Raw genomic sequence first — 22559 nt, 5'->3', positions numbered from 1 at the left:
TATAAAATTTTAAGCATATTCATAAAAGCATCAATGCGAGTTGAATGAAACAATATTATTGTAACATTATCAATAAGACTTGGCTTGGCCAGTTGGCACTCCTCTTCCCTTTGGAAGGTTTGGCAAATCTTTCTACATCTAAACTAAAAAAATGTAATTCATTTTCACAACAATGGATGAGTGGTTAGCAGGAAAATGGGAGAAATGGATCTCATCCTTCGTTTTTAAAAAATATTTTTAAAAATTTTCAAAGCCAACTCGGTCAAATTCAAATCTCGTGCCGCTAAAAGAAAGCCGTTCCTATACTTCCGGCACCCTTTCCTCCAACTCTTCCTTTTCTCCACTCTCCTCCACAAAACCAGACAATTCCCAGCCCCCAAACTTCTCCCCTCCTTCCCTTCCTGTCCCTTATCCCACCCCACCCCATGTCCTCCGATGCTGTTCCCTCCGAATCCGCCACCTTCTGGCAATCCATCCACCGTGCCCAGGCCGCCATCAACTCCCTTTCCCTCATCCTCGGCCCCCTCCCCGAGCCCCTGACCTTCTCCGAAAACCCCGCCACATCTCTCCTCCATGATGCAGACATCTCCCACGACATCTCCAGCCGCCTCCGCCATCCCGGTTCCGGCTCCGGCGACGACAACCTTTGCCGCTGGCTGTATGACACCTTTCAGTCCACCGACCCGGGCCTCCAACTCGTTGTTCTCAACTTCCTCCCAACCATCGTCGGTGTCTACCTTTCCCGTGCCATCTCTCGGAAGCCCCTCGCTGGCTTCGAGGCTGTCATGCTGGCCCTCTACGCGCACGAGACCGTGATTCGGGGCGGCGAGCCTCAAACTGTGATGCTTCCCAACCTCACAAATCCAAGCCTCTACCACGAGGCCAAGGCCCCCACCAAGAGCCAAGCTGTGGATCTCAACATAGCGGTGCTCTCCCCTGCTTTGGAGCCATGTGGCACGGTGCGTTCCACCAAACGAGCTCGAATTATTGGAGTAGCATTGGAGCTATACTACAGCAAGATACACGACCTGCCCCTCTCTTCCAAGCTGGAGTTTTGTGAGTTTTGTGTGGATTGGGCGGGCCAAAACGGGCCTTTGGAGGAGGAGAAACATGGCAACTTCGAGTCTGATGCGTCTTGTGCTGACCAACAAGGAGAAACAGTTCAAGTAAAAAGTGGTGAAGAAAAGCATGGGAAGAAGAGGAGAAAGATTCCTCTACCATGGGAGCTCTTCCAGCCTATATTGAGGATTATAGGGTATTGCCTTCTTGGTGGTTCGAACTCCGAAGAGCTTAAGGAAGCAGCGCTGGTGGCAGCGCAGCGCCTTCACTTGAGGGCGCTGCATGATGTGAATCCCCAGGCAATTCTTGCATCCAGGAGCCTCCTCAGGTTGGCAAAGATGCCGGGTGATACTATTTTAGAGCCGCCCATTGTGAGCGATTCCGATGATCTCGCTGCACTGGAGAGAGCAAAGATTGAGCAAAGTCTAGCTAATGACATGTAAAATTGAATTACTTTTTTTTAGCTTAAATGTAGAAAGATTTGCCAAACCTTCGAAAGGGAAGAGGAGTGCCAACCGGCCAAGGCAAGTCCTATTGAAAATGTTATAAAAATATTGTTTCATTCAACTCGTATTAATATTTTTATGAATATGCTTAAAATTTTATATCAACTATCATATTTATTAAAGTTACAAAATTTTCCCACACACTCAAACTCATGTTTTATGTATTAAGTCATGAGATAGATATGAATCTGTTCTTCTACATGAGTATATGATATATAAAATATGTCGGCCTTTTGTCTTTTATAAGACTACCATTTTAGCTTGCAAAAATTTCTCATACATTAAAAAAAATGCTATATTTGTGTATTAAAACATTAGATTGATGTGAATTTACATATTTATTGCACTACATTTTCCATTTAGCGTGATCTTCTCAAAAAGACAATATTCAATTATATATATATATATATATATATATATATATATATATATATATATATATATATGCAATTACCTAAGAACTTTCCAACAGAGTTTTCTAAAGGATTAATATAATAAAATGAGTAAAGCTAGGTGACTGAGTATTAGGATGAATCATTTTATATAGCAATTAACATTTCTTTATTGTATTAAATATTTTGGACAAAGAAACTACTACAGTGGAATGTTGGAAGAAATTGCGTGCGTGCATGCACGCACGTGTGCGTGCATGCTTAAATGGATATAAGCATTTATGCATCCATGCATGCATGCATATATGCATATACGCATATATCCATTTAAGCATGTATGCATGTGTACGTCCATATATGCGTACATACATGCATGCATGTGTACATATATACATCCATACATACATACATCCATCCATACATGCATACATATATACATACATACATGCATGCATGCATATATGCATGCATCCATCCATCCATCCATCTATATATACATACATATATACATGCATCCGTGCATGCATGCATAGACATGAATATGCATGTCCATGCAAGCGTACTTCGCCGGCTATATATGCACTTATGTAGTCTACTTTGATGAAAGCTATCATGCATGCATGCATACATACATACTTCACCGGCTATATATATATATATATATATATATATATATATATATATATATGTATGTATGTATGTATGTATGTATTTATGCAGTCTACTTTGATGATAGCTAGCTATTTAGCTTTCTAAAGATGGAATTATGCTTTCAGGTTGTTTGTACCGTCCCAGGTGAGGAAAGAGAAGAAAGAACAAAAATGTAAGAACGATTTCAACGAGTAATATTAGAAAACTGCTGTGCCAGAGGTTGTTATACCACCAGTACATAATCAAACAGCAGTTCGATCATTAGTTATTATCTTTGGGCAAATCCATAATTTACCAAGCAACAGAGAAGATTAATCCATTTTGTTAAATTTAAACTTGGATAATTAGAATGCACAAGTTGTAAGTTAGAACATGTTCGAATTGAAGCGTAACTTTAAAGCCTATAATCTGCTAGATTATCTAGATCCCTTCTTAAGCTTCCGTAGTTGTATTTTATCAGTCTCTTTCATTGTTTCCAAAGTGGTTTCACCAAAACCACTGGCTCTCCCAATATATTTCAGATGGTTCTGAAACAAAAAACAAATATGTTACTGTCAGAGGAACTCTTAGACTCCATTGAAGAGATCAACAAAAAAAACAAGACTAAAAGGTGTTGGACGATTCCATTAGTATCCATATTTGATATTCTTTAATCATACTTTAAGCTTTGAGGTTTTCTTCTGAATTTTTAATGCTAATCTCATGACAAGAACAATCGTTCAGCAAGCACAAGACTTGGACGATTAGCGAACCTTATATAATTAATCTTGAGTTTTGGCATGTGAACTAAAGTATATTATAGATAACAAGACTAAAATAGTATGGCTTCTTTTTTGTTCTCTCTTTGTTATGCAATTAAAAAACATTTCCCCTGAGAGATGGAGGTTGCTAGATTAATCTCATGAGCACATTACCGCACATGAAGTTGAGTCTTGGTTGAAACGTAGTAATAAAAGCTACCAGCATTGCTAGTTTAATGTGTTGGGATTAGATAAACTACTTGGTAGGGCCAGCACGTTTATCCGCAAGTGTTTGTGCCTTATCTTGAACAGTTCTATGAAATGTAATGTCTTGCGTCACTGATCTAAGGGGGAAAAAAAAAGGTCTTATTGCTGGAAATTGGACCCGAGGGTGACCACTGGCTGAGGAGGAGGAGCTCCGGTACGGGCGGTACGTCGACGAGACGTGTCCTCCGGGGGACTTGCAAAAAGCCGGTGGTCGGGGTTTCTGGCGCCGGCCCTCCGATGCTTAAGTCAGAGAGGGACTTTAGTGCAGAAAGAGAGAGAGTCTAAGTCTCCAAATCAGAATCCTCTTCAAGAAGAAGAAGTTCTCCTTTTATAGGGAGGATACAGGGTTACTTGTGATGTGACTGGGTGAATTAATGAGTTACCGTCATGATTGGGCATGATCGTGTGAATTAATGGGCTGTCGTGGATGACTGGACGGGGTTGAGTGAGTCAACTAGTTGCCGTGGATGGCCTGAGATCTTGAGTAAGCTGAAGATCCGTGGAGATCGTGCGCATTTAATTGTTGGCAGTCGTTCGGAAGATCACGGAATTAGATCAGCTGTCAGCTCTGAGGTCGGGCACACTAGGGTTGGGTGCCTCTGAGGCCGGGCGCCGTTGAGGTCGGGCGCACTGAGGTCGGGCGCCACTGAGGTCGAGCACCTTGAGGTCGGGCGCCCCGGGGTCGGGCGCCTTGAGGTCGGGCACCCTGGGGTCGGGCGGCTCGGAGGTCGGGCGCCTTGAGGGTTGCTGTCGTGGCGTCCGTCATCACGTGCCGGCGATGCATTCACGTGCTTCGTGACAATCCATTTTTTTTCCAACACAACCCTCCGACTTCCGAGTCCGAGCCGCTCGCGACCTCGAGCGAAGGGAGCAATTGTCTTTATTATGCCAATGGAACCAAGTAGCTTTAAATTGCTCCACTATTCCGCGCGCTTTGGGGCGTCTTTAATGAAGGCTTGTGTGCATGAGGCGACGCCCGTTCGCTTTTCGAGGCAGTTTTGAGCCGTGGACTCATGATGAGGCCCCGGGATCCGACGGGACGCCGCCTCGATTCTACTTTTAAAGCATCGATCCAAGTCGATATGCCATTTCAATTTTCAGGGTTGACACGTGGCACGATCTTGACAGGAAGCTAGGTCTGGCGCTGTCGATCTGGGCCGTTGGGGGGGTCTATATAAACCCCGACCTGGCCCTAAAAGTTCTCATTTGGCCGCCACTGCTGTTGCTTTCCTCTTTTTCCATCTTCTTCTCATTTTTCCTCGAGTCGACGCTCAGTCTTTCCTAGTGATGCTCTAAGGCGATTTCCGGCAGTCGCCTTGATCTCCCACCTTTGGTTGGCGGCATTTCCAGTGAAACCCACAGTAGGTCTCCTTCCCTCGTTTGCTCGGAGGGTTTTTTTCCTTCTGCTTCTTTCTTTTCTTCCTCCTCCTTTGTCTTTCTCTCGGAGATGGGTCACGGTCCGGACGAAGTTGGGTCTGGCTTGACTGGGGAGGAGTTGGAGTTGATCCACGCCCGATTTTTCCCTCAACGCGGGTTTCACCTTGGGCCCGCTGGGTTGGAAGACCGAGTGACGAGATCTCCTCCAGGTTGGATCGGGGTGTACATAGAGACACTCTAAGCCGGCCTGCGGTTCCCTCTGCACGAGTTCGTGAATGAGCTCCTAGTGGCGTATCAGCTCGTCCCAACGCAGCTCGCTCCGAACTCGTGGAGGACCATCATCCGTTTTTTATCCCTTTTCCTCACGCACGGGGATACCGACCTCGGTGAACGTCTTCCGCCGGTGTTTCATGTTAAAGTCCAATTCGGCAGATGGGGAATGGCTCTACCTCGCCCTTCGGGGTGGTAGGCCATTCTTCCGAGGTGCTCTTTCCTCCATTCGTGGGTGGAAGGAGAATTTTTTTTTCTTTCCTCCGAACACTCGTGGGGATTTGACCCGAGGTGGGGGCAGCCCCGGCTCAAGGCCATCAATAAGCTCCCCACACTTTCGGCGGACGAGCAGAGGGTCGTCGACGCTCTTCATGGCCTCGAGGGAGACATTATTCTGAACGACCTCCTGAGCGAGGAGGCCCTGGGGAATATTAGCTTGAGCTCAGCGCGCCCCGAGGGTAAGGGCAGCTGCACTGCTCCTCCATTTTGTCATCCTTTGTCTTATTTATTCCTTCTTCTTTTTTATCATCATTTTTTGTGCTGACCTGACACTTGGGATTTTTCTCTTTTTTCTTTTCAGACATATCGCAAATGGTGACCAGCAACGCAGCTCTTTTTGCCCAATAAAAGAAGAGGGCAACCGAGGCTGGTGGGGCTCTACCCAAGCCCAGGAAGAAGGCCAGGTCACACTCGACTTCTGCTCCTACCGAGGCGAGGGGCCCTGAAGCCGAGACTTCCGGCTTCATCCGGAAGGAAGTTCCTCCTGCCGAGCGTGCGAGCTAGGGCTCTTCCGGGGGCGCGGGCGATTCTGCGACTCCAGCCTGCCCGGCCCCCATCTCTCAGCGGCCGAGTCGCCAGGTTATTCGCCTGCGGCGCTCGGGTCCCGATCCAGTTAGCAGCCTCGGGGTCCCAAGCTCTTCTCGTCCTTCTGCTCTGAGCTCGGCCAGACCGAGTCGCCCGAGGTGGTCGAGGGCCGATGCCCCAAGCTCGTCTGGGGTCGAGGGCCCCCCTGAGAGGAGGCCCTTCAGCCCAGAGTGGTCGGTCTATGAGGACGACTCGAACCTCCACAACAGTGACGTTGCACGCCAGATGTTCCACTGCGCGCTGCTCCCAGCTGACCGGGCTGAATTCCAGGCTGCCAACCTTACCAGTCTCGTCAATCAAACTTACTGCGCTGCCATCCGAGTAAATCATCTCTTCGCTTTTGTCTCCTTGCTTCAATTTCTGTGTCCTCTCGACCTTTACTCACTTTCGCTTACTTTTTCTTGGAGGAGCCAAAGAGCACGGGAAGAGGCCGAGAAAAGGCTCGGTGAAGCTGAGGCCTCGCAGAGAGAGGCTATTGCGAGGATGGAGGCCGCTGAGGCCGAGCTGCAATATGCGGTCGATCGCCTTGATGAAGAGAGGGCCTCGCACACACTGGCCTGGTCGGAGCTCCGCGCCTCTGAGGCGCGCCTGACCGAGGCCCGCTCCGATATCGCCGGCCATCGGTATGAGGCGGGGGTCCTCCACCTAAAGATCGAGCAACTTGAAGCTTGAGAGGGACTGATGTGAACCCTGTAAGATAGATTCTTAGAAACCCACGAACAAGTTGATGAATAACCCAAGAAAGTCTGAAAATCAGTTTGGAAGAGATGAAACCTTGACCTGATGTTTAGCAAAACATGAACCAAAGGTATAGAAGGTTATTGACGCCACACCCTAATAGAATCAGGATGATAAGTCACTTGAACGCCACAAGGGTTGCCTTGATAAGTTCTAAGTTCAATGAAGAACCAAAGAAGTGAATAACCTCACAATTTTAATTCCAATTCAGATCTGCCTGTTTACATAAGGAACACCCTTTTTATAGCCCAAAGGGAAACCTACCAGCCTTTAATTAAAGTCTAATCCCTAGAACAATAATAACTCCACTAGTCATAGTTCAGTCTCCTAGGAAATTAATGAAGACAGTTTCCTAGAACATTAATGAAACTCCACTAGTCAAAGATCAATCTCCTAGGAAATTAATGAAGACAATTTCCTAGAACATTAATGAAGCTCCACTAGCCTTTAGACATTCAGCAACATAAAACTAAATCTGAAAACTCCAGCAATATTTCCACCAAGCTCTTTAATGGTAAAAGTGAGGACAGGTCAAGGCCACGAGAGTTCACGGGAGAAGAGATCTTGGAGCAAATTAATTCAGGGACATACAAGCCGTTGGGCAAGCATCCAAGCATTAATAAGAAAAGAAAAATGGGCAAAGATGATGACACGATTTGGGCCAAAAAAAGTATTTTGTTTGATCTTCTTTATTGGAAAACACTCAAGCTGCATCCAACTTGGATGTCATGCACATAGAAAAGAACATTGCAGAAAATATTGTTGGGACATTACTGGGTGTAGATGGAAAATGCAAGGATATAGAAAAAGCACGCATGGATTTGGCAGATATGGGTATACGGAAGGAGTTACACCTAAAAAAGCGGGCGAATGGATCTTATGAGAAGCCTCCAGCATTGTACACATTGTCCCCGCAAGAGAGACAAGGGTTTTGTGATTTTTTAAAATCGATTAAGTTTCCAGATAGTTATGCGGCAAACATCTCTAGCTGTGTAAGTACTCAAGGTAGTAAATTATCGGGTCTGAAAAGTCATGACTATCATATTCTTTTGCAACGCCTTCTTCCAATTGGAATACGTGGGTACCTCAACAAAGAACTTAATACTGCATTATTTCAGTTAAGCAATTTCTTTGAGCAATTGTGCTCCAAGGCATTAAAAATAGCTGATTTGAAAAAATTAGAGGACCAAATTGTTCTTATTCTTTGCAAGCTTGAGAAGATTTTCTCTCTTGCCTTCTTTGATGTCATGGTTCATCTAGCTATTCACTTGCCTCGCGAGGCTATTCTTGGAGGGCCAGTGCAATATCGATGGATGTATCCAATTGAAAGGTAATTGTTTGCAACCGTATGGTAGGAATAGTGATCATGTATATTATTGTACATGTAAGAAATTATCGTAGGTTATTATCATACGTATAGTAAGGCTATTATTTATCATAGGTTACTTGGAGTTCTAAAAGGATTTGTTGCCAACCGAGCTCACCCAGAAGGTTCTATCGCTAAGGCTTATATTTCTAAAGAGAGTACAACATTTTGCTCAATGTACCTCGATGGAATCGAAACAGTGCTTAACAGAGAAGAAAGGAATGATGACGGTGATGATCGTGGCATGGGGTTAGTAGTCTTCACTCAAAGTGCCCAACCATTTGGGTTAATCCGAAGGGGACCTGATGTGCCGGTCAATGAACTTGAGATGGCTGAATGGTTTGTCTTATACAATAGTTCAGAAGTGGATCAATATCAAGAGTATGTTTTTTTAACTTGCTTATTAAGGTTCAGCTATTGTATATTTAGTTGTTTTAGTCTTATATGTTACTTATACGTTACGGAATGTCGAATAGGGAACACAAGAACTACATACAAGGTGAGAGTGAAGTTGACATCACAAACAGACAATGTAAAGAATTTCTCAAGTGGTTCAAAGATCGCGTAAGCAAAATTAATTAACATGTCGGCACCTTGAGTTATCCTTGTATTTGAAAGTGAAGTAACATATTATATCACTTTTTGGTTATAGATGACTCAACTTCGAAACCAGCGATCATCGGAAGTTACTGATGAATTATGGTCATTGGCCAACGGTTCTCGTCCGATAGTTAACATATATTCAGGGTGCTTTTGTAACGGTGTCCGATTTCATACCATCGAACGTGACAACCATCGTAAAAGCCAGAATAGTGGGTTAGTTGTTGAAGGGGACCACGAAGGGCAACCGATTGACTTCTACGGTTACTTGTGCAAAGTTTGGGAATTAACATATCTGTTCGGACAACGAGTCATTTTGTTCCAATGCGAATGGTTCAATACTGGAAGTAAAAAAACTTTCTGCATTGATGCACATTGTACTAGCATTGATACAAGAAGTCGATGGTACAAAGATGATTCTTTTGTACTACCGAGTCAAGTGCAGCAAGTATTCTATATTAATGACACTGTAGAGAGACGTGGCAATTGGAAAGTTGTCCAAAGATTCAAGCATCGAGGTATATGGGATGTGCCATAGATGAGTGATTTAGAACCCAATGATGTTGAAGAAACCATTGTTCTCAATCATGCGTTCCAACAAGATGAAACCAATGACGTTGAACCAATTTCCATTGAAGAGCCAACCACAACGGATTTGTGAAGATATGATATTGATGCTGAAATTATTCAAGAGGAGGTCATTTTGCAGTGCCGTGGGCGAGATCAAGCCGGGGGGAGTGTCGATGAAGTAATTGTTGAGCCTAGCGATGAAGAAGAAGAGATTGATAGTGACAGTGATACATCTAGATTTAGAGCCATGATATATTTCTCTAATGATCTATCTATAGCAAAGATGAACACATTTTTATGTTAATGAAAATCGTCCATTTTTATCTTACATGCTTCTGTTTTTTATGGAGAGTGTGATGTACTTTTTACTCCATATTTCTTTATGGCTGAATGTAATGTATCTGTCTGGTCTTTATTGTGAAAGATGCACAAAGTAGGTAAAAAATTTGTGAAGCCTGGGTGCTTGTCTCAGAAGCTGACGGGATACGAAAGGCAAAGGCAAAAAAGGATAAAAATGAACTCAATGAGATTAGAGGCTCTTGGCATACCGGGCATGTCCAAGGCATTGTTTGGTTCAAATCAAAATGGTAATGAAGGACCGAACAAGACTAGCAATGGCGATGATGATGAAGAGTATCTACCATCTGATAATGAAGGACTGAATTCTTCTGGAGATGCTGAACTTGTGCCCGTGATGGCTGCCCAACCTACTCTGCTCCCCACCTTTTCTACCCAGCAAACCCACGAGCTTTCAAGTCCACCTATTATTGCCAACAGCGTGGGTGAGAAAACTCATCTTTCTGAATCTTGTTATTGCTAAGATACTCTTGGTAAAATAATGGCATTTCAGTGGTTTTGTGTTTTTTTTTGCGTTCTCTTTGTCTGTCACTAGCAGGTTTGTCTTATGGCCTAAAGTATTTAAGTATTTTAGCAGGTTCATCATCAAAGCGCGTGCGGGGTAAGACAGTTGGGAAAGGAATTGATAAGCTCATTGCCCAGAATGGCGGAGAAAAGCTCTCTGTTCCAGTGCTTGATGAGTGGAATGCTTTATGTGGTATTAATGTCCAAAGGTAGCCAATTTGTTGGGGGTATATATTAGGAGAATGTGTCCAATTAAGGGCATATCGACGTGGCGGCACGTAGACGAGGCTACTCAATCTGCTATCATACAATCTGTCCTTGTAATTATTTATTGCACAATATTTTTTTAGGTACTTGTACTAGTTGCATTGATCATACTACATAATGATTTTACTTATGTTTTTAGGATAAGTTCAAAATCTCGGATGATTATCATGTTAATCTAGTAGCTCAGCAAGCTGTCCACAGAAAATGCTACAATATTCACAGAAATTGGAGGCACAATATGAAATTGCATTACAAGCATCTTAAGAATGTTTTACATGTAGACCCTTATAGTCATCCATACGAACATGTGACTCAAGAGGATTGGCGCCACTTAATTGACGATGTGTGGAAAAGCAAAGAACACAAGGTAACTTACATATTTAGTGCTTCAGAGTTATAAGTAAAATATTTGATCATAATGTTTTCTTTAGATTTTTAATTTGTATTTTTTTTAAAGTGAGATCAAAAGCTGGCAAAAAGAATAGAAAAAAGCTTGAGTACAATCATTGTTCCGGATCTCGATCATTTGTTGCAACAATGACTATACCGGTAATATATTTTTGAGTATGTACTGGCTATATTTTTAGTGAACTGCCTGTGAAATAGTCTATGGGATAGTTTTAGTTATTGTAAAATAGACAATTTGCTACAAGTAGATTTTTTATTCTAGTTTGCTGCAAGTATATTTTTGGAATCCTTTTATGCAAGTAGATCTGACAGTTATTCTAGTTTTCTTATTATATAGTGGCTATATACTAATCTAAATTATACTTTGCAGCCGGAGTTTAATGATTCTGAAAATCTTGAATTTCCAGAATTCTATAAGAAAACTCATACCAAGAAGAACAAAGAGTGGATTGATCCTATTTGCGCCGTGAAACATGTAGGTATCTAAAATCTCAATAATCATTTAAATCAGTTTCTGCTTTTGCAAGGTTATATATATTTAATTCTGCTGTTATCTTTGCATTGACAGTCAAAGATATTGAGCTTGCGAGAAGATGGAGCAGGAGAGGAGATGTCTAGGCAGGCATTTGGAAAAAGGAAGAGATACATTCTTGGATTTGAGGTTGGGCCGAAGCCCTCTTCATCTTCTTCCACACCTAATCGTGTGTCACAAAACCATGTTGGGAAGTTGCAGAAACTTAAAGCTGAGATGGAGGAGATGAAGATGGAGCGTGAGGAGCTGCGGAGGCAATTGGAGCAGGAGAGGAGAGAGCGTGAGGAGAAAAAGAAAGAGCGAGAGGAAAAACAGAAGCAAATTGCACATCTTACAAGTTTGGTGACAGAGTTCTTAAAGGAAAAGACTCAAACACACAAGTCATCTATCCATCATGATGGGGCCATGTATTCAACTGGTGGTACAAATACTCGTTGGTATATATTCTCATTTATATTACGTAGGTTATTTAGAGATTTTGACCAAATTAAGCAAAATGTCATTGTGAACTTATACTTGAATTTTAGTTTATTATTTTTCACATGTGGTTATTGATTGTGTATTTTTTTTTGCTTTCTCGGATACATGGTCGAGTTATGAGCATGTGAAATCTAGTTTCTGGTACATGGATAGCTTTTGTTCAGATGATCATGGTGGAGTTGTCTACAAACAGAATCCAGCTCTTGGTATAAGAATATTTTTGTCTACATGATGGTTGTTTGGATGAATAGCAAGATCAGATATTTTGAAATTTTTAATTTACATTTTGATGTGTTTGGTGATGATTATCACCTTAACATATGGTATGGATGAAACGTTGTGATGTATGGTTAATAGGTATGCTTGACTTTAGACTTATAGATGATGATATTTATAATAAATGATTATGGATTCTCCAACATTGTGTATACTTCTATTTGGATAAGAAAATGTATTGTGCAATATGGATATTGGATAGGCTGTGTTGGTTGTACAGGATTGGGAACGAGCCCAAAAATAAATATTAAGCTTATAATTTGAATTGTTAATTAAACGCAGGTTAATACTTTCTGCCACCAAAAAATATTTGTTGCCAATACATTCCAATACATTCTGCGACCAAACTATTGGGGGGGAAGATAGACATTCAGTGACCATTTTTTTGGCAGCGGAAGACAAACCTTCTATGACCAACTATTTGGTCGGCGTTGAAATTAGCGACAACAGATTTGGTCGCTGATAATTTTCTTCGACAACCAAACGTTAGTCGTTGTTGGTATACCTTAGGTGACCACACAATATTGGTCGCCAAAACCTTTCAGTGACTAGGGTTCAGTGACGAAGGGTATGCTAGTCGCGAAAAGGTTTCGGCGACCAAATATGGTTATTCGGCAACTAGAATCTTAGTCGCTAAATATATATTTTCTTGAAAACATTATTTATCAGTCATGATCTTAGTTATTCCAAAGCTGAAAAAATTATTACTATGGAACCTAAAATTAAAATTATGAGAAACGAATGACATGACATATGAAATTGTTGTTTGAATAATTAGTTAAATTAGATATACATATATATGTATTTTTTCGCAAAGGTGAATATTGATGACTTATATGCATGTTATTGTGAATGAGCTTTCTGAATATTGTTATGCAATTATTTTATCTCGTATTGTTTATCTGATTATATGTCTATTATTTTATTTTGGGTATAATGGTTTGGAATTCTTACTAAGTTGGAAAGTTCATATTCATCTCTTGTATTTTTTCTCCCAAAGTCACAAGATCTTTAGCTCAGATGGGTTAGGCGTGGAGTTCGAGCATTATAGTTATTAATTCGTTAGTTAGTTTATTTTCTGATATCGATAAATATTTGAAAATTTTGTAATTGAACATGACAGTTATTTAATCATAGTGGATTTATTTAGTTGGATTAATTTGTGATTAACTATTGATTAAATTTCTAAAATTATTTGGAAAATGTTCAATATAGGCTTTGCATGATCTCTAGGGCATTACTTTAGGATTTGTATGGCCATGTCACGTGGACGACCTAGATGATGGGTTTAGAGCGTGACACTTATATCCTCAAAATTTTGTAGATCATGCCTATGCAATCAAGTCCATTAATACCTTTTGCCACAATTGAACTAACTAGGTGGCATAATTTTTCCTCTTCACTACTTTTTCTGAAAAAAATTGTCAAAACCTCTACTTCTGGTTTCTGGAACTGAAAACATATCGAATATAGATTGGCACGGTATGTCCATATTTGTATATGTATTTTTTAGTAAATACAGATATAAGCATGGATATTAAATAGATACCAAAACTAGTATCCAAATTTATTCTTAACAATTATGGATATGAATCGGATATTAAGCATATCCATATTTATTATAATTGGATATAGATATAAGATAAATATTATTCAGATATAAACTAAATTTTTAGCATAATTCAGTGATAAAAACTAATATTATTTTGTAATCATAAAGGATGAGATTAGAATTCATGATGTAGATCGCACATGATATACATATAAGTAAGATTTAAAGCATGATTATTAAACTAACATGAAGACTAATCTTGTCAAGGATTAGTTCATCAATTCAATAGATTTATATTAAAATATTAAGAATCAAAAAATATGTAAGATAAATATAATATAAAATATTAATATTAATATAATCTATAAAATAATCATGAAGATCTTCTAAGAAAATTTATATAAAAATAGTAAAACATAGAAGTTAATTTTTAAATATTTCAACTATATAACTTTGTAAATATCAAAAATTAAAATAAATTATGTCCAAAAAATAATGATTAAAATATGAAATATCATAATATATATTTAATAACCTAAATATAAGTGAAAAAGTAAAATAAGATCCTTTTATGAGGAAGTATTGCATGCTGTAGCCGGGTGGTTGGGGGCTTGATCTTAGTCTTGATATTAAAAATATTAAAATATCTTCAAAGACAATATTGGAGTATATTAGGTATGCTAGCAACATAACAGATCTACTAACAAAAGGACTTGTAAGAGGGCAAGTTAAAGAATTGACGAAATGAACAGGACTAAAGCTGATTAAGATTGATCAACAAACAACAGCAACCCAACCTTATAGATTGGGGAACCTAAAAAGAAAGTCCAATAGGTACTAACAAGTTATTTTATGATGATATGAGAAAAACTATATAATTTAAAGAGAATTGCTTCATAGTACCATTCTGGTAAAAGTGTTTTTAATGCAATGACAAGAGGAAAGGTAATTATCCTAAATGGTTCTGTAGCTAATTGCGCTCATAACACCAAAATACTAGTACAAGGTTGAAAAGTGCTTACCTAAATGGACACGGCATGTGTATAGCATCTGGGATTTGTACCAAATGGTATAGTTCAAGACTTTACTACAAACTCTACAAATGGAATATATCAATACTAAGTAACAGTTCTTAATCCATATATATTTTATGTGTCATATAATTTTCAAAATTTTGAATTATATGGGAGATTGTTGGTTTATTAATTAAATAATTCAAAATTTTGATATTTTAGAATAGTCCCATATTGGATATAAAACTAAACAAATACCCACTTAAATATAAATCCTTATTTTAGATAGTGTAATCTCGAAAATAATATGGTTTGTTAAGTGAAAAATATTTACTTTTTATCTTTATTTCATTCTTTCTCACGCAAGAGAAGCTTAAAGGACGCCTTCACAAATAATCATTCTTTCGTAAACCATGATATTCATTCTTACAAAAAGATGCATCTCGATGCATCTGATTTGATGCATCTAATATGATAATGATTTCAAAGGATGCAAAGCTTGATGATCGAATGGATCTTGTGTTGGATGATTGTATCTAATGATCATGTGGTGTAGGGATGCATCCAATGAAAGGATGTATAAACACCCACTTGCACTTACCTTCTCATATCTATAAATAGGGAAGGGGATCATCGTTCCCATCATCGAGCAACAAGAGTATAGAAAAAGGAATTGAGAGAGTAAATTGATTATTAAGTGAATAAACTCAAATATATCCTTTGAGTATTTGAGAAGAGAAGATTTATTTATATAAAGAGTATTGAGAGGGATTTTCATCAATCTATTTTGCTGACTTTCACTACATATAGATCTGGTTGGTTCTAGTTCGATCTTTATTTTTCTTTATTAGAGTGCACTTCAGGAAGAATAAGTAGTGATTCATTGATGTTTGGAATAGATCATCATCAACTATTTGCACCTAGACCAACGAATTCTACTATAAGGGGAATGCCTTCAATAGTGTGCCTTAAACCGGATAGCATATATTAACATTTTTTTTATTTGCTGTGTCAAAGTTACTTATTAAATAACCAATAAAAATTATAAAATTCCAACAGCCGCACCCTATCAGCTTTCACGGGATCCCTAACCTAATTGGGAAGAGTAACTAATCATGTTTCTTCCGTGATCATCATGTTTCCTTCTGACAAATTTCAAGAGATTTATGTGTCACGGGATACAATTGTCGACAATTGACGGATGAGTCTTGATCCTTTGTGGAAGCTGCACGCTGATTGCTGCAGACCTTGGGGACCCCAAATATGGGACCCACCATTGTATGGACGCCATGCGTCCACGAGGACGAGGCCACGGGAAACCCGGACTCGCCTCGATGCCTGCACCTCTCATGGAGCAAGGGAAGGCAGGCAGGGAGTTGAATGGCTTTAAGGGAGGCCACATGTAACTGGTGAGCCAAGAAATTTATATGAAACCAGAACTGCAGATCAAACGTTGCATATGATCACCAAAAAGCAATGGAAGACGGCTTCGTAAGAAAATATAAAAATATATAAATAAATCTATCCCATCCTATAAGCTTAAATTTTTAGGGCAAATCGTGATTTCAACATGGTATGATCAGAGCAGAGATCCTGATCCTATAAGCTTAAGTTTTTAGAACAAATAATGATTTCAACATGCTTGTTGACCTATGTTATTAATAAATGAAAGTTTAATATAGTATTGGATAAACCAAGAAAAGAACAATTTTGTTGATCTGTTGGTAGCGTGTTAAGAAATCACAAGGTGATGTAGGAAATTAATGAAAGTCTCAGCATCGCTTTCATAAGAGGCAGGCAGTATACGTTCTCTGATCAACCATTGGCAACTCAGAAGGTAGCGGTAGCCATGGCGGTGCAGCAGAGAGCTGAGAGGAATGCTGAGCCCGTGGTTCTGAAGATGGACCTGCCGCTGTTGCTTTTTGGTGAGACGCTGGCTGGCGTTGCAGGACTGGATCCTACTGGAGATTTTAAGACACCATAGTGTTAGTATTTTTGTTTATAGAAGATTGACCCATGACGTTGGTTATGTCGAGCAAAGAAGGAGCTTGGATTTCTATGATTCTATGGCTTGTTTCAGAGAGATCTTTGATCATGGGGCTTAAACTGGAACTTATGATTATAGCTGCTACGTACCTCTCTTTTCTATCAAAAAAAGAAAAAAACTCACAATATATTTAAAGATTTTGCGCGAAAGATTATAAATTTCTTCCTTATAAACACATTATTAAACCAGAACAAAATACTATGGTTTTTTTAAGAAAAGATCTTTGAACCTTGGTCTTAAACTGGAACTTATGATTGTAGCAGCTTTGTCTCTTTTGTATCGGAAAAAAAAGTCTGCCAATATATTTTAAGATTTTGGAAGAAAGATTAAAACCAAAATGTATTAAATTTCTTCCTTATAAACATATTAGTAAAATAGAACCAAACCACTGTTTTAACCATTTTACAGCGGAGTTTGCATAAAATCGCGGCTACAACTTAATTTATACAATCATTGTATGCATTTTACACAATTTTGATTTTGAGAACTTCTCATTTTAAAAAAAAATCACGGAAAACTCAACAGAAACAAAAGCTATCTAGATTTCTTCCTTTCATGGAAACCTGAAGAGATCTACTAGGCTATATATATGTGCGTGTGCGGGACTCTACACAAGCTAGGTGGATGGCCAACTCACTAGAAGTTAGTCATTCAGTAGATCACTAAAACCACAATAAAACTTTTTGCCTCTTTTTTTCCTGATAAAAGAGAATCTATATGTTCCTAAAAAAAGTGGAGCAGAAAAAGTAGGAAGAGGGGAGATGCAGTAAGGGTTTCTCTTACCAGGCCCACCGCTAGTTGGAGATGGACTTGTTAGTGGAGCTCCAAGGACTGCAGAGTACAAGCATACAGTCACATATATCATCTCTTAACAATCTAATTAAGCACAAGAGATAGCTCCTATCGCTAACCTGCACACAGGCTAGCCGGCGGTGCATTAAGCCGACAAACAGTAGGCAGCATGAGAACCTTAGTAGTGTCAATCTGTATGCCAAAGCTATCATAATTGCCAACGAGTTGGCACAGGCAGACACGCTCGGCGGCCAGCAGTCCGGCGAGGCCTCGGCAGCACCCCTTCTCGGGCCGTGTCAGGTTGCTGCCCTCCTCCACGTATGTCAAGCACGACGACAAGTTCAGCAGAGCATCGGTGCAGTCGAGGACCGGCACCGGCGCCGGTGCTGGTCCCTGGGAACGCGTGCATTGAAGCATAGAGAGGAGAACCATGAGCAGAAGGGCTGGCGACCGGATGATCGACGTCATGGAGGGTTTCACCGGAGATGGAAACGTTCTACTTAATTCTCCTCCCTTCTTGTTTGCGTTTCGTGTAGTAAGTTATGGGTCATTAAAGTGGAGTCATGAGCTAGTCGTTGTGGACATGCATGGCAGACGTGCTCATGGGAAACAAGAGAACAGCTGACACAGAATTTATATTGCTTGGCATGTAGGACCAGCAGATTGCCCCGGTACCTGTGGAATGACTGTGGAGGCTCGCCTTGTGATCAGATCCACTTGACCAGCTCATGCTTGGCCAACAGGCAGACTACCCAGCAGGGAAAGGCTCCTAAAGAAAATCTTTCTTCTCTCCAATATCTTCGAGATGAAGACGGAGTTCTAAGATCACCGGAACCCTAAGACTCCACCATAACAAAGTACCCCCTCCACTTTATAGCCCTCCACCGACAATCATCGCACTTCCTTTTCTCTCTTTTCTTCCTTCGACATCACACTACGGGAATAGTAACTTTTACCGGCGCTTTTCATGACCTTTACCGACGCTTATTAGTGTCGGCAAAAATCCCGCCGACGCAACAGCAGGCGTTGTAGACGCGTCAACGATACCTGAGTGGGAAAGGTTTTTGCCGACGCTAAAGAAAAGCGTCGGCAAAACTCGGGATTTACCGACACTTAGTAAAGCGTCGCTGTAGATCTTTTGCCGACGCGAATTAGCGTCGGCATAGACTGCAACTTTTGCATGGCGCTATAGTTGTTGATTTTTGCCGACGCTTATAAGCGTCGGCAAAAGCCTTTTTAACGACGCTTTAAAGCGTCGGGAGTGGAATTTTTTTAAAAAAAATATTAGAAAAACACATGCATATCATAAATCAACATTTACGCCAATATGAATCTGCATTACATTTACATCAACACAAATATTCAAATCATTCAAAACATTCATATTGTCATATATGATTAATAAGTTTAGAATTACAATGTTCTTTGAAAAATATAAAAAAGATACATATAAAACTCCTTAAATAACAATCTAAAAAGTATCAGGGACCGGATTTAGCGCCATCATCATCTCTACGAGCTGTTGAAGTATCAGGAATCTACAAAAAAAAAAAACTTTAAAAGTTAGGAATATGAAAATCATTGACTCATGCAAAATAAGTGATAATTATGTAAAGTCATCAAATACATATAGTTATTTACCTGGGGAGGGAGAAATCGCTGTAATATAGATGAAATATGCTCAAGCTAAGACTGTAAAGTTTGTTGGTTCTGCTTCAACTCCGCCAACTCTGCCTGATGGCGATCCTTCATATCTTCAATTGTTGCCCGAAGTCTACTAACTTCTGCATTGCTACTACCTTCCCCAGCATTTCTTGTATACATGCCTACTGCAGATAACTGAGTGGGGGTAACTCCAACGCCATAACCCCTCACTCTACCATAACGCTCTGGGCCCAATAATTCAGCGAGCACCTGAGCTTCGACATTACTAGTCGCGTCGGATGATGATGACTCTCCGACGCGCTTTGAAATAAGAGTTGTTGCCCTGTCCTATATTCTCAAAAGAAAAAGTCATATTAATGTATGCCAATAATAGAACTAATAAAAATATCGTTGAAAGATTCAAAGATGAATACATACAACTATATCTCTTGACTCCTCCCGAACAAAACTGCCATCTCGGTGGGTGTGAGTCATCTTATAAAACTCCACCTTACCAGGCTCCCTCCCATTATCATCTATCTACAACAAAAGGTATATTGGCAAGCTAGTTATCATGATACATGCTATATAATAGAACAATTTAAAATAGTTTCAAAGAGTTTCAAAAAAACTTACGAATTCAGCTCTACGTCGAGCATAACTCATCGAGCCTGAAGTATGAGGAACAGTCTGAGAGGCTCGTGCAGCTCTACCAATGTTGGAATATGTCTTCCCAAAAAGAGAATAAGCAATATAAATTTGTAATCTAAATTATTAGTAAATACAATTTAAGGTATTGAAAAAATATATACAACCTGAGCTTTCGCGGAAAACCAATAGTGGACAAGCTCCCTCCACTGATGAGGGATTACATCAGGAGGACAAACACGGGCAACCTCCTCTTCTATCATACCATCGTGCTTCCAGTCCGCCTTTAACTTAGCCCTATATTCTTTCCACTTGCGATTGACGGACTTCAGCACCCAATCATGGCTCTCTTTAGGGAGCAAAAATTTTTTCTACACCAAAGTAATTAAAGAATGTTATATCAAAAAATAAAATTATGATAGTAAGCAAATTCAATTCTTTACCTCAATAACTTTAAGAAGCTCAACCTTATACGAAGGAAGTATTTCATTCCATTTCGTATAGTTGAGCGGACACAATTGACCCTTCCGCGCAATCGATCCTAGAAAAGTCGATAAAATGCTTGCAGCCCTCTTGATGGGCTGCCCCAGTTCATTGCAATGTACCACGATCTTCTCATCCTCACGTAGGCTCCACACGTCCCGTGCTCGAGTGGGTCCTCGTGTCCTCCTCACTCTCCCCAGTCCATCTATAAAAATAAAATAAAATATTCATTAATTAAAATATTAAAGATAAATGATTTAATACAATTAGATTGTAAGAAAATTAATATATAAAATGTAAATCAAATTACCCTGGATGTGCATGTCATCCATATCTGGATAATCAGCCGGTGGCACGTGCTCAGACTGAGACTCGTGCTGAGTATGGGACTCATGCTGAGAATGAGACTCGTGCTGCTGGGGCTCATCGGGCTGCTGGGACCGCAAGGACTGATTGGAAGAAGATCCCACGGATGTGTGCTGAAACTCAACATCTCTGAATCGTTTTCCTCGCAGCATGTTGTTATATAACAATCCTATAATCACAAATAACCTTTCTATCGCCAACATGACATAAGGCAAATGGCACAAAGAGAGATTCGCACAATTCATAGTGTTAACAAGATTAGCACTTGTTTTTATTAATTCTCCTTATCTGTATTGCTGGAAAGAGAGATTGGCACAAAGAGAGATTGGCACAATTCATCTTTGGATTTTTCACAAGGTTATTTTTTTTCCTCGTGCATATGCATATGTACAGTTTGGTCCTACACATCAGAGCGAACATGGGAGAATTTAACCATGCACTCCTTTGTATATTTTGTGGACCACCAGAAAGGGAACAAATTAAGGGGGAAAAGGCACTGAAAGTAAAAAAAGAGATCAAATGCACTAGAGGTTTCATGCAACAAATATTCAGTTTATCATTTCTCATGCATTTTTGGTCAGTTTTCACTGTTATACATGCTTAACTAATGTAGCTTATGTTTTGTCTGATTTTAAGCTTGGTGGGTTCCCTTAGCACAGTATGTTGTGTTTGTTGATCCGTTTGTTGAATAATGTAGGTGGTGCCAGTACAGACTTCATTACCTAATGCAGGAACACAGATGGATGTTGCAATTTCTGAATTTAAACTTCCAAAATACCTTTCCACCAATAATATTACAAGAATCCACCATAGTGATTTCTTCGAGTTTTGCTAATTCTTACACTACAGGAAAGGTCTCTTTTTAAGGTCACCCCACCAATACAAAAGCCTACAAAAAAAGTTTAATTTTTTGCCTTTGCTAACCATAGATCTAGAAATATTTTTCTCCTAATGAAAGCCCCTACAATGATCTCAAGATCAGAGTAAAGATGGTGGAACTTTTAATCTTCCTTATATGTGAAGAAACTCCACCTATTTCCCACCATATAGGAGAGTGAAGACAGCATGCTTCCTCCTCAAATCTCGTAGTCTGTTAGAAGAAAGGATGCTCATGACATGAACTGAAATTACCTCCTACCTAGCATGCTACCACAATCTTTGTAGCCAAACATGTGGGCATTTGCCAATGCCATAATTCCATTAATAAACTGGTCAAAAACAGTATGATTTTGCTTTACGAAGACCTATAAGAATCTCATTGGAGTTCCCAATTCATACATAGCAGTTCTTAGATGAAAAAGGTACATGCAAAACAGAGATCAGCGATGATTTATTTATCATTCAAGGAAAAAGATTAGCAGTATTTAAGAAGAGAGAGTGGATAAATCTTCATCTATTTGTGCAACATTACACCGTGCAATGCAATCTCTAGATTAACTAAACCATCTAGAGCTTAAGTATGCAGAATAAAGGTGGTTAAACAGGCCCCCCTAGGTACCCAGTATATATAGACTACTTGCATTGTGCAAGTCAGAGAGCCAACCGATTAATTTGGATCTGTAATTTAACCTATAATTATAGATAGCATTATGCAAGTCTCCAGTATATCAATCTATTTTGTGCTTTTTCCTTGTGTACTTTATTATTTTTTCCCTTTCCAAAAGTTGAACTATTGATTTGGTTTATTGTCGATGGATTGTGTCAAAATAACTCAGCAGCTAAGTTCTAAGCTTAAACTGTTTGCTTGTTGAAACTTCATATATGACAGAGATGCTAAAGAATTGGATGCA

At 39.8% G+C, this 22559-nt stretch overlaps 2 protein-coding genes across 2 annotated transcripts; one reads left to right on the top strand and one right to left on the bottom strand.

Moving 5' to 3' along the window:
* The first annotated feature begins 356 nt into the window (after positions 1-356).
* On the top strand, positions 357-1574 carry LOC103695755 (hyccin). Its single transcript, XM_008777161.5, has one exon. The coding sequence runs from the start codon at positions 426-428 to the stop codon at positions 1500-1502; it is 1077 nt and encodes a 358-aa protein (XP_008775383.4). The 5' UTR covers positions 357-425; the 3' UTR covers positions 1503-1574.
* A 15825-nt stretch (positions 1575-17399) lies between these two features.
* LOC148699603 (non-specific lipid transfer protein GPI-anchored 12-like) lies at positions 17400-18078 on the bottom strand. The gene is made up of 2 exons (XM_088713797.2): positions 17748-18078; positions 17400-17667 (listed from the first exon to the last, which is right to left on the bottom strand). The coding sequence occupies exons 1-2, from the start codon at positions 18058-18060 to the stop codon at positions 17480-17482; spliced, it is 501 nt and encodes a 166-aa protein (XP_088569923.2). The 5' UTR covers positions 18061-18078; the 3' UTR covers positions 17400-17479.
* Between the last annotated feature and the right edge of the window lie 4481 nt (positions 18079-22559).

Source organism: Phoenix dactylifera, chromosome 17, assembly GCF_051530095.1.
Source record: "Phoenix dactylifera cultivar Ajwa chromosome 17, Ajwa_hap1_PhDact_Kaust_v1.1, whole genome shotgun sequence".
Taxonomy (NCBI): Eukaryota; Viridiplantae; Streptophyta; class Magnoliopsida; order Arecales; family Arecaceae; genus Phoenix; species Phoenix dactylifera.
Note: the sequence above shows the minus strand (reverse complement) of the source record. Positions and strands in the feature narration are given on the sequence as shown.